This window comes from Channa argus, chromosome 7 (genome assembly GCF_033026475.1).
Source record: "Channa argus isolate prfri chromosome 7, Channa argus male v1.0, whole genome shotgun sequence".
Taxonomy (NCBI): Eukaryota; Metazoa; Chordata; class Actinopteri; order Anabantiformes; family Channidae; genus Channa; species Channa argus.
This window is the reverse complement of record NC_090203.1, coordinates 21,660,606-21,672,868: the sequence shown is the minus strand read 5'-3', so window position 1 is coordinate 21,672,868 and position 12,263 is coordinate 21,660,606. Positions and strand designations below refer to the sequence as shown.

At 37.2% G+C, this 12,263-nt stretch overlaps 1 protein-coding gene across 49 annotated transcripts in view; it reads right to left on the bottom strand.

The window, feature by feature from the left end:
* rims2a (regulating synaptic membrane exocytosis 2a) overlaps positions 1-12,263 on the bottom strand; it is a 126,479-nt gene that overhangs the window by 14,385 nt on the left and 99,831 nt on the right. For 31 of the 49 annotated variants that reach the window (XM_067509685.1, XM_067509671.1, XM_067509687.1 and 28 more), the window contains 4 exons: positions 11,422-11,522; positions 9,267-9,418; positions 8,466-8,702; positions 61-305 (listed from right to left, as the gene is read on the bottom strand). The exons of 4 other annotated variants lie outside the window; for them this stretch is intronic. In XM_067509685.1, the coding sequence (XP_067365786.1) occupies positions 61-305; positions 8,466-8,702; positions 9,267-9,418; positions 11,422-11,522 (735 nt within the window). The remainder of the gene's footprint in view (positions 1-60; positions 306-8,465; positions 8,703-9,266; positions 9,419-11,421; positions 11,523-12,263) is intronic. 14 more of the 49 variants (XM_067509691.1, XM_067509699.1, XM_067509702.1 and 11 more) reach the window with 3 other exon arrangements.

The following is a 12,263-nucleotide window of genomic DNA, read 5'->3' as shown; positions in this document are numbered from 1 at the left end:
CAAGGAGAGGACACGTGCACCTTTGAACATACAGTATGTACAGTACACTGGCTGACCTACCTGTTTGGCTGAGCTGAGAGGTGCTACGGCTCTTGCGTGACATGCCAACCATGGCCTGCATTTTGGCACCAATGCTGGAGCGCCTCTTCTTCTCATCAGTGCCTACCGTGCCAACTGCTGTGTCAGACTGACTGCCGTCCGTCTTCTCCAGGTTGCACATGTCACCACTGATGCTTGTGCTCTTGGTCATGTTTATCCCGCCCGACGAGCCCATCTGCCTGTTTTTCATTTTGGATGCAAAGTCACTGTCAGCCACCACCATTGATGGGGTGTAGGCAAGGACAGAGCAGAGATGACAGGACAGAGGAGAGTGGAGGCCAGTGGATGTGAAAGGACATGTGATGTCGGAGGAAATGGGAACAGAGGATAGAAGAGAAAGAAAACAGGACAGAGGAGGTACAGGAGATGACAAGGTGTGGGGTGAAAAGGAGAAAAGGACACAGTTCAGGTACATGAGTTCATGACTTACAGTATAGTTGAGATTAGGGTTTAAAGTGGAAGTACTGTGTATTCTGAAAGAATGTTCATGCAAAATTACCGTATCTTCACTACTGTAGTTAGTAGTGAAGTACTGTAAGCAATTGTCATTTTGACCCGTGTGAGATTATAATAAGAGTTCTAAATTTATAAACAACTAAACTCACAGGAGTGCTGCAGAATTTTGATCATAATTGATAGTTAGTGCTCGGCCTTACGTTTAATAGTTGCTTTTTGTATTGGCGACACGTTGTTTATGTAGTGATTATTTGTTTGTGGTAGGCACCATGAGAGAGGGACTGAAGCCTGCTGTAGTTTGCAATCATTACGTTAGGATCACTATACAGAGATTCATTTTTCAGTTTGAATTTTTTTTTTGAGCAATTTACAGATTTCTTACCCTCTTTGGTTTATAAGTTGAGATTCAAAGTTCATTTATCACGCGGGAACTTAAAGGTCTAACAAAAGTGCTGAGTGCCTTTTGTCATAAAACATATGAAAAGTGTTTTTTTTTATAAGTTGATTGTCAAAATAGTTTACATTTATGGGAACATCACAATTATTTCTTTATTTGGTTCTAATTCCTGTATTAAAACTAGAAGTTGTTCAAGTCCTCATTTCTGTTTTGAGGACTAATAATTAAAGATGGATCTCTGGAGGATACACAACATCATCTTTTACAAAGGTAAACAGTCAGACAGATTTCTTATTTTGAAATGTGTTAGAAACTGGAGGCTACAGCTGATTGAATTACTCTGAAGCTACATCACAATGTCTGATGTCTTTCAGCAACATACTCATTTTATTTGTTCTAAATCATCAATCATTTGAGGTAAAAATTTCTCTGCTTAAATAGAATTATATGTTTGACATTAATAAATAAAGGCATATGTGCCATCTATTTATTTACTATGCTGGGATATTGCTGTTTGTGTATCCATGTACATATGTGAGGCATGAAATTAGTTAAGATGAAATTGGTCCAAATGATAAATTCTAAAGTTTCGAAGTTTTGTTTTTAGTAATATTTTATCAACTCTTAATTCTAACTAAATAATTTTAACAAGAGTCATAAATATGCTTCTCTTGTTTTAATATTAAAGTATCAGGTTATTAGTATATTGTGTACATTTACAGTCCATGTACAGTCATCTCCACAGAGAAATGAAAGTTGTCATCCGCATGGTTCTCCATCCTTTTGTGTTTGAGTGAAAGAGGCCAAAGTCCAAATTAAGGTTCTATTTTAGCTCTGCCTGTTAAATTATCTTTAACAGACAAATGACATTTTGTATCATTGGCTCTCCATTTCTAATGGGATGAGTTATGTGTGGAGGCCTCAGGCTACAATTTATTAATGAAAGTGTCTGGCCTACATCATGTAACTGCCTTTTAAAGACAGAGAGACACTGACTGAAACACAAAAAGACAATCAATAAATGTTGACAACTGAATCCATTAATTACTTTAAGAAGGCACGAAGTCTGCTCTTTCATACATATGTTGCACATTAGTGTTCATCTCCATTTTAGAATCAATAATCAGTATATGTTGGACACTGTTGCCTGCTCCTGAAATCCTCAATATTGAATTACAAAGAATGTGAGTGATTTTTTTTAATCTAAATGATGCTAGAGCATCAACAGTCTGCCTGCCTAAATCTACTTGGCATTCATTCTACGGTCTGTGTTTTTAGGCCTTACAGTATATCAGCAAAGGTGAGAATGTGGCTCTTCTTCAATAGCAGTTTAGAAATAAGATATATTTGCAAAATAATGTTTTATGAGTTTCTCTAACTCTATTTTGCTGTTCTTATCAATCGTCTCTAAGCTTACACAAATAGTAATCGCTGCCAAATCTAAATTCTAACCAAGGGCCTGTCCAAAAAGCTACATTTATTCTTCAATCTATTTATTCTTGGTTGACAGCTGGTGGTGAATTAAATGAAATTAGATGTTCACTCAAACAATGCACACATACTGAATATCGGCCTGCAATATAAATTCTTTTGTTTATGCCAGTGGCTTCTGTTATGGATCAGTGGCTACTTAAATCTATAAATATTGACTGCTTATTGAGGGATTAGTGCCCTTGATCGCTTAATGCAACCAAGATGCTTTGAAGCAAACTTCAAGCATCTAGACTCCAGCACCACAAGTTTACAGTACGTGCTACAGGTGGCATTCGAAAATATGCTCTTTCACTCTCACCCCACGGAGGCTGCATTTCATCTGCTTGACACTGGGTGATATGTTGGCTCTTTAATTACATCAAATGCAGTATCAGCACAGAAACCAGGTCAGTGACTCTGGGACAATGAAATTATTATCCACTAAAGTTAAAACAGATGAGCTCAAATCCTATTCATATCTGTTCAAGTAAAAATCACGGCCTATGTAATATTATTAAAATCGATTGCAGAAAATGTGATTTGTTCGACTAATTAGACACATCATTTCTAGTCCAACTAGATCCACCTAAATAGTCAAACTGCAGGCCCTGTACTCATAAAACTACTGGTGCCAGTATAAGTTTAGCCATATTGCAAATGTCGGTGGTTTTGTTTATTTAGTTTGGGACACAATTCCTATTCTATTCTTTTTTAACGTGCAACATTTATTTCCCAAACTGTATGGAGATCTGATTTAAAGAAGAGCATTCTTTTTGTGTAAATGACCACTTTCTTGTTTTGATTAAAACACTGATTAAAATACTGGCCTAATTAATAATCCCCATGACATTATAGTGTCTATAAGATGTATTCACACCATATTTCACCTTGTGTGGTATTACAGTATGGAAACGTGTTTATTTCATGTCGCTTTCTAGACAAAATATTCAATAAGTATTCATCCCACATTAAGTTAAATTGAGATAACCTAAGTGCAGTAAACGTGTTTCAATAAATGTATTCAGTCGTTTGTTGCCTGTGTCCTGCCTTATTTAAGATGTGTTGCTTGCCTCAAACTCAAAATAAACTTCACAATTTTAAATATCTCAGTTTCAACAGTGAATAAATAGTAAATTGCATGTTTGCATGTCTTACTTAACTTTACTTTGACTTTGATTAAACTGAGTAACAACATAGCATAAATGTAGAGCAGCTTGCTTGTCCTGTACCAACCCCTCTCATTACATGCGATCTATACTCTCAGCAGGTCTTGGGATTCAGGCTTGTCTCACCATGTAAATGTGTCTGCTTGAAAAAAATCTCTGGGGATTTCTGGATTTTAACCTCAGTCCAAAGTACATAGCGTTCCTCATTATGCAGATTGCACACAATGCATTTTAATCTAGGCCAAGATGTTCCCAGGGCATAACCAAACTGGGGAATTATTTGTCTTGTTAAAGATTTAATTAGCCTTGATGAGGTCTATTTGGGTTACTGTACAGAATGTAATGCAATAAAACCAATGCACTATAAGAAAAAGCTGAATATTGTCTCTTTGGTTACTCAACTTCTTGGTAATAAGTGTTGTATGAAAACATGAAAGTCATACGAGATGCATCCACTCCTTCCATACTTATCCCCTCATCTTGCTTCCCTAGTGAGGATCACTGCTTCTTTATCAGGCGAGGCAGAAAAATTGGTTACTGTGGCAACTGTGCCCCTAGACAGACATTAGCATGCGTACACGCCTGTCAACACAGCTACTGTACAACTTTTCCTCGACTGAAGTGAGTAGAACAAAAGTGATTAATTAAAGTCTGAAGCTCATGCTGAAATGTTATCATCCTCAGCAGAGGTACAGTAACTGTCTCTCCTTTAATTCATGAGACAGGCTGTTGTTGAATGGGGCCTGTGGAACGCAGGTTAAAGCAAACATCCTTTTCATCTTTTTAGTAATAATTAGCCCATGTCCTTTAAAACACCAGTTCCTACTCTCATGAAAGAGCCATTACCCCGCAACAATACTGGGTAAAGACAGACACAAGAATGAGAAGCAGTGACTTGGGATTTAAGTGTAGATGGAAAGCTCCTTACATCCTGGAGACCACCGGGCAAATCAGCTTAAAGCTGTGTGTGTGTGTGTGTGTCAGTTTGTGTGTGTTTGCTGCACACGTGCATTTGCTGTCCTGTGCAATGGAAGAACGGCAAATAGACTAAACACACATCTACCGCGGTGATTGTTCTCCAGATTGTGTAAACGTGCCTGTTTTATGTGTAGCACATGTATATTTACCCTATGACCTCGACATACAGTTTATAGGAAATAAGTTATTATTAAATGTAGCTACTAGTAATGTTTTTACAGACTCACAATGCCTCATTGCCCATGCATAGATAATCAGAGCAGTACTGTATATAAACTATTTATCAGGTGCAGCAGGTTGCATCTTATGCATAATACAGCGACTTATTGCACTTGTAAATTGAATGTGCAGACATATTTTTAACATTTACACTAAAGACTCTCAATGCTGAGTTCCTCATTTCTGGTTAGAGTTATTGCACAGGTTGAAGCAAGTATAACATATTAACAGGTGACCCCTTTGAAAGTTGTCATCTTTAGTTTTTACTTTTTTGAAAAAACTACACAGTGTTGAAAAAACACTTTTGCCAGTGAGTAAAGAACATATCTGTACATATCAGTAATCTAAATTAATTAAAAGCATGTAATCACTCATTTTCAGGTTCAGTATTCATCTCATTTAAAGTGAAATCATTACTGGTGCAGCCAATTGACTGCTAATGAACCCAGGCAACAGTTGTTGTCTCTTCAACTCCATCAGAGTAGTTCTACACATCTTGCGGCCTCACTGGTCTCAGCCTGCTCTACGCAGATGTATGTATATTTCACATTCCTAACACTCTGTAAGGATACACTCAACTTTCAGAGATTTGTACTCCAAGAGATATTTAATGACTAGAAAATGTTTTTGGCACCTTCCCCTGACTTAAGTATTCTTTTGTCTGATTCACCAGTAAATGGACCTTCAACTGGATCTAAATAAATTCACTGCACTCAGGTGATCGCTATTCAACTAATTAATAATTGTGTAACTTTGGAAACCAATTAATTGCAGCAGTGGTGAGTTAGTTTAAATGTTGTGAACAATATGCAGTCAATTACTTTCCGTTTTATACTTTACATTTGTGTATATTACTTTATTTTCACTTTGACAGAGAACAGTCTTTTTTAAATCCAGGTTTCTACATGTAGCCGAAAGTAATCATTAATAAAGGAAATGAGTGAATTCATTAATTGTTTTTTATTTCCTATTTAAGCCAAACGGTGAATTTGGCTTTAGGGTTAAATATGTTGAAGCTGGGTCATTTGTTTCTTTATTTCTATATTTTACTGCATTTTCCATATGCTGGAACCCAAGTAATCATTGTGGTCTAAACAGAGCATGCTATAATTTCCTTACAGAATGTAAGGACCCATAATTAGCTGCTAATGCCCAAAAATAGATTTGATTGGCGGTTTAAACCATCATAAGCAAATTACTGCTCATTATTATATTTACTGCTGCTTAGCAACCACATTATTCACTACTGCTCACTGACATTTATTGGGTGAATGAATAGCATTCAGTTATTACTACATTGTAAATACATTTGACTAAAATATTATTGTTTCATTTTAAGGACGATTAGGAGCCATCTTAAATCATCATTAAATGTCACATTCTAAAGGTTTTGCATTGTGTCTAAGCTCAAAAACACTGCCTCTTTAAAAAGCCACTAAAAACCATCATTTTATGAAAAATCGCCAATTTATTGCCGGTGTGTTGTGTGAACCTGCAACACTCACATCAACATCTTCAACCAGAAACAAAATATAGGTTTTTTTGTTGTTGTTGTTGTTGTTGTTGTTGTTCTCTTTTCTTGTTATCTCAGTAAAGCAGAATGTACACGGAATCACATGTGTTTAAACAGTAGGTACGTAATCGACTTATACTGTAGCTGTCATGAAGGAGTTAGTGTTAAGGTTTGTCAGCCAGGAGAAGTCAGCTTGTAAAACAGGAGGACTCATCCAGCATAATTTCAGTAAAGACAGTTTTTAAAATTGGAATATTTTATTCAGTTCAAAGGTATTTTCATATTTGCTCAATTAGGCTTTTTAGTCATAAAGATAATTTCATTTTTTAATGACTTTACTGAAATTGAATTACTTGCTGGTTGACAATGTAGGTATAAAGGCTGTGGTGTTAGAAGGTAAAATGTTCTTGCCATGTTGACAAGTAGCTGGGGATATGTGGGAGTTTTGGGTTGACAAACTGCGGGTGCAATGCAACACAGTTCTACTTAAACAGCACGTAAAGAACGAAGACAGACACAAACGAGATAAGGAGGCAACATCCCAAAATCGACAGTGGCACCGACAAACAGTAAAGCAAGCATGCAGACAGTTCATGTGCTCTGTCTCAGGATTTCAGAATTTTCTTTATCATTTATCACTACTCTGAAAATATACTTTGTAGGTATTATTCCTACACTTTATACATTTCAGTGCATCCCAGATTTGATCTCCCAGAGATTTGAGGTGTCATTTCCTAATCAGACTGTTTACACTGGTGCAATCTAATGTCTAATGTTATTTCATTATCAGAAGCAACAAAAATGCTCAAGAAGTGCATAAAAAAGGAAGTTAATAAAATAATGAAAATTATATCACTGCAAAACCTTTGCATCTCCCTCTATAAATACTGTGTATGTCCTCCTCTTGCCTTTATAACCTCCTTTAACCTTTTAGGGACCCTCTGAGCAGTGTTTGTATGCTTTTAGGTGTAGTTTTATTTCATTGTTCAAGGTATAATTGTTTCAGTGCATGACATACACCCCCAAGGCAACAGCCTCCACGACGTCTGACTGTGAGAATGTTGTTCTTTTCCTCCGAGTTTTTTTTCTTACCACACATTAGGTTATGACAAGTTATGACCAAAAGTTCAACTTTCTAATCAGGCAACATATTCTTACTCCAAAACTCATTTAGTTTATTCACTTGCTCCTTAGCATGTTTCCAAACATGATGCCTTATGTCTACAATTAAGCAATGGCTCCCTGTTTGCATTTTTCCTAAACAATCCAGACTTTTGCAGATGTGAAGATGTGTCTATTACTGATGATGAAGGAATATTTGTATTAAGTGAATTGCATTGAACACTTTTCTTTAAAGTCCAAGGAGACACTAAGTAGGACTAATGTTGATGAGAAGCACTAACTTACTGGTGTAAATGGAATTTGGTAGTGGAGATGTAAGGAGTGTGTGCTACGCTTTTATCCTGCTGTGGGATTCCAGGCCAATTCTCTCTTGAATTTGCTCCTGACACACTTTTCTCACCTGTTAGTCCAACACTCTTCAGGAATGAAAGTACACTCTCAATGAAACAGTGTCATGTTAAATTTAGTTTTAACATGTCCGAATAAAATTGTTCCATATGCATCATCCTAAAAAGTAAGATTTCCATGCATTTAGTCATACATATGTGATTCATTTCACCGCAATACAATATTTTGGTCTTGCTGCATGATGAAATATAAATGGTTACTCAAATCTCCGAGTTAATTTATAAGCTTCCAGATTAGTACAATAGGCAAAAGTCGCAATAATCAAGGTTCTGAGAGCTACGGGATTGCTGCCTTCTCATTGCCACAAAACATGAATCTTAATAATCTAACAACTATCCTATTTTTGAATGCATGCTGTACTGTTTTCATGTGCATCTTAGTGTATCTAAAAGACTGTGGGAGTTACCAAACTCTTGTCGGCTCATAACAATTAGTCGTAGCAATGGTATTGTGGTTTAGTATCACTAAAGGTTAAAAGGGCCACAGGTACATTATTATCGAGGTTGTAGAGTGGAGGACAGTCACCACACTCAGCTTTGCACATCGTCATTTAAATGTGCAAGCATCAGGTGGGAACTACAGGTCTACAGTGCTGTTAGTAGGAGTCAACAGTAGAGGCTGCCACACATATTACCTGAGGTCAGTCTCTGAGATACTCCTCTGGTACAAATCCTCTTCGTTCTCCACCACATCCTGCTGATGCTCCTTTACTATGTCTGCCTTCCCCCCTGATCTCTTACTCCCCACCTGTGATCTCCCCTCTTTAGAAACTGTTCTTCCTCCCTCCCCTTCTTCACCTCTCTCTTTCTCTTCCTGCACCTCTCTTAACTGCTCATTCCCCTCCAGAGACTGGCTCCTTGAACGCAAGTGGCTGAAGATAGAGACAGAAGCAAGGACAGCAGGACATGCAAAGCAGAAAGAAAACCAAAGAAAGCATGAAGAATGTCAACAACAAGAGAAAGCAATGCAGAGACTGAGACACAATGCAGCCAAGGTTGAAAGCAAACTGCTAAAATAAATTAAAAATGTGGATGTACAGTAAGTGCCATGCAAATGGATTTAATTTCTGATCTGATAAGAGACAACTTCTCAAAAGATGAAATGGGTTTTGTATTTCTGTTTGTGATGCCAGATATAGACAAGCTTCCCCCCATAGCCTGAAGGAGCAGAGTTCAATCTTTTGGTTCCAGAGTTTTCTGAAAAGGAGCCAAACCTGAACTCACCATTGTAAGAAAATTACACACAGCACTAAAGGGCGTGTTTCCTCTTTAGGTTTAACCAGGTGCAAACTATTTCAAAGCTGAAAATGTCTGAACGTGGCACCACATATGCAAAGACCATTCATGGCTGGGGGAGATTTGTCCATTTCTGGCAACCGCTTGGTGGATCTTAAAAAGCAAAACAAAGTGGTCTGTCCCAGTGGACATCAGCCTACCGGATCTTGCGGTTTCCTTGTGGCCTTTCTGACTGAACAGATATGTAGCTCGTGCTGCTGAACCGAGAGGCACTACTGGTTCTCGACACAGCGGACACGTCGCTTACATCACTGTCCGATGACTTGGCTGACAGGTTATCTCTTCCTGAGCGCTGCACAGAAGACGAAAAAACATTCAAGGCTTATTAAATCACGTGATATACTATAATACTAAAATATTTCTGGTATTTGACTTGTGCAGTATTTCTTGCAAATGCTAGTGCAAATATTATATATTTTCAACTGCTTTTAAATATTTGGTCCTTCATAAAAGTACATAAAAGTAATTCATTTAGCATAACATAGACTACAAACTTGAAAACTGATGAAAGGTTATAAATTTAAAGTGCAGCCAAAGACACAAGTTCTATGGCTTAAGGTTTTTAAGAACAATTCTTGATCAAGATACATTCTGGTGGGCTGAAGAAAGGACATAATGTGGACCTATTGGTGGCGCTCTCAGATGATTGCGCAATGAAAGAGTAAAAAAGGTGTGGTCACATAATGACTGATCGCCTTACGACGCGTAAGGCGATCAGGACATCCTTCAGCCAAAGCATCAAAAATACATGGCTCAGGCTTGAATTTTCAGATCTTGATAATATAAGCTACCATCTGGAAACTCACCAGAGGCCAAGGTTTGGGACTGTAGTTATCCTCTATCCCTCTTTTGTATTGTATACATTGTTTAACGCACAGCAGTGTTGCACAGATGCATAATAATCCAATAATATAATGCATAACAGATAATTTGTATTTTGACATTAGTAAAACTTAATCTTTGTACGCCCACCACTGTAAAGCAGACTGTTTGTTTAGTATTAAATATTGTCAAATCTAGTTGGCTTGTACCAGGATTTCTTACCACCGTAGCTTCACATTGAGGCTTTCTTTCTTTGAAAACTGGGATGATAAACTTCATCAAGAAAATTCAAGAAACTAAATACGTACTGCTATTTCTTGTATGTGTTTTCTAGTGAAATGTTTACTGAAGGAGAACCTGAACTGAGTGTTACAGTAACTGTGGTTAAGAATTAGGCAGGCAGAAGCCTTCTTTAATAATAGTGAGAGCATTGTTTGGTCACCGGCACTTCCAAGGAGGATAATGTTCACCAGACAAGGACAACTCACGACTTAATCTCCTTTTTATAGACTCCTAGAAAAACACTGTGTGCTCCTAATGCAATAGTTTTCATAGCACTGACTTAAAAGGAAAGCTGGACACACAGTGTTTGTCTTGTACATCTTGGCACAGACTGCAGCGAGACACCAGATTCGAGCCAAGCTCGCTAAACATGTCCAGAGTAGAACAGTAGTAAATGCATGACTCTGCACAAACTCACTGTCATGTTCCTTTAATTTGTAAGGATAGATTAAATCCTGAGCTCCATTAAATTATAGTAAGAAAACACAGAATTTTCTACAGTTGCAGCCAGTTGCACAGATATGGACAGTTTACTTCATGTGTTGATATTTCGAGGAATCTGTCACTACAATTTCTTCACGATGAAGGTGAATAGAATCATGTTTGTACTGATCAAAACACTAAAGAATGACATTGGGAATAGCACTGTTTATTTGGAAAACCTCAAGATAATCCACAGGCCTTGCTGTAAACATGTATTGGTATGATCATTATTTTCTACTGTATATTCACAAAAGAAAATTTGAAACAATGAAAAAAAATGTTAAAGGTAAGGTCTGTGGGTTATCTTGAGTATCTAGTACATTGTTTCTTGAAAGGCATGTTGCTTGATTAAATGCGTTATTTAAATGTCTACAAATGTTTACAAGACTCAATGCCATGCTGCCATACTACATACAATATATGTTGTCATTTGCTTAAAAAGGGCAAACAATTGAACCAAACTGTGTAACCAGTTGTCCAACCATTGAGTTAAGTTGGAAAACAAGTTACACAAGTTTTGGTACAGTTGTGTGACTATGTACACTGTGCAAACATGATGTTGACATGTGCATGTGCACATACTTGACTGCTTTCCAAATATGCCATATGGCCAATAGTGTGTACAGTGTAGCCATACAAGTGGAACACCGGGGGTAAATCTGGATTACAGTATGAAAGGGTATTTCCAGCATCCGCTCATGTTTTTACTTTGTGGTAGTCTTGCTCCAGTCTGGAGTCAGAGCTGGCTCCCTGCTTGTACTTGTTCATCTTCAATTTCATCTGCCTGGTCCTCTCCTCCATGTCCATACCTGAGCACAGAGACAGAAGACAATCAGATGGTGGCTAATAAAGTGAGTCAAGCCTAATGGAAAGACATACTGTTATGGTGAGAGACAAGCTTCTGCTGAGCCATGAGCTATGACAAGGACAGATCTAATGGGGAAAAGCAGAATGTTCTAACCAAGAAACAAACAAACAAACAAAAACAAACCACAAACAAAAAATGTTGATTGGTAAATTTGTGTTGTATAAAGTATTACACTGCTTATCCTCTAACCAACTGCCCAAGTCTATTAACTCTAACTAATCACTCTTTGATTGGTGTGTAATTCAGTGTTTAATGTTCAAAAAACACTAATAATAACTTAGACGGTAAAGCTTTAAATACTAAGCCAATGTACAAAATCTACTACCTTCAACACTGCTTGTGCCCCATGTTTGGGTTCATTTTACATTTTATTCTACTGTAGATAGATGCCGTGTAATGCAGTCTCTCTAAGAGAAGAGTATTAGGTCAAAATATCCTCATCAGCTTAACCTGAAAGAATCAAAAATCCAGTTCTTTTTTAAATAATGACATCATCCTGTTTGCCCCTTTCATCTTTTTCCTAATTTGCCAAACCATTGATCTTATAGTTTTGCAAACACAACTACCATTATTGAAACATCACACCATAATCAATACACAAGTTAAATAAGTATGTACATTTTATGTAAGCTAAAACACAAAATTAACACCTCAAAACAAGACTTTCTGCTGAAAATGCCAC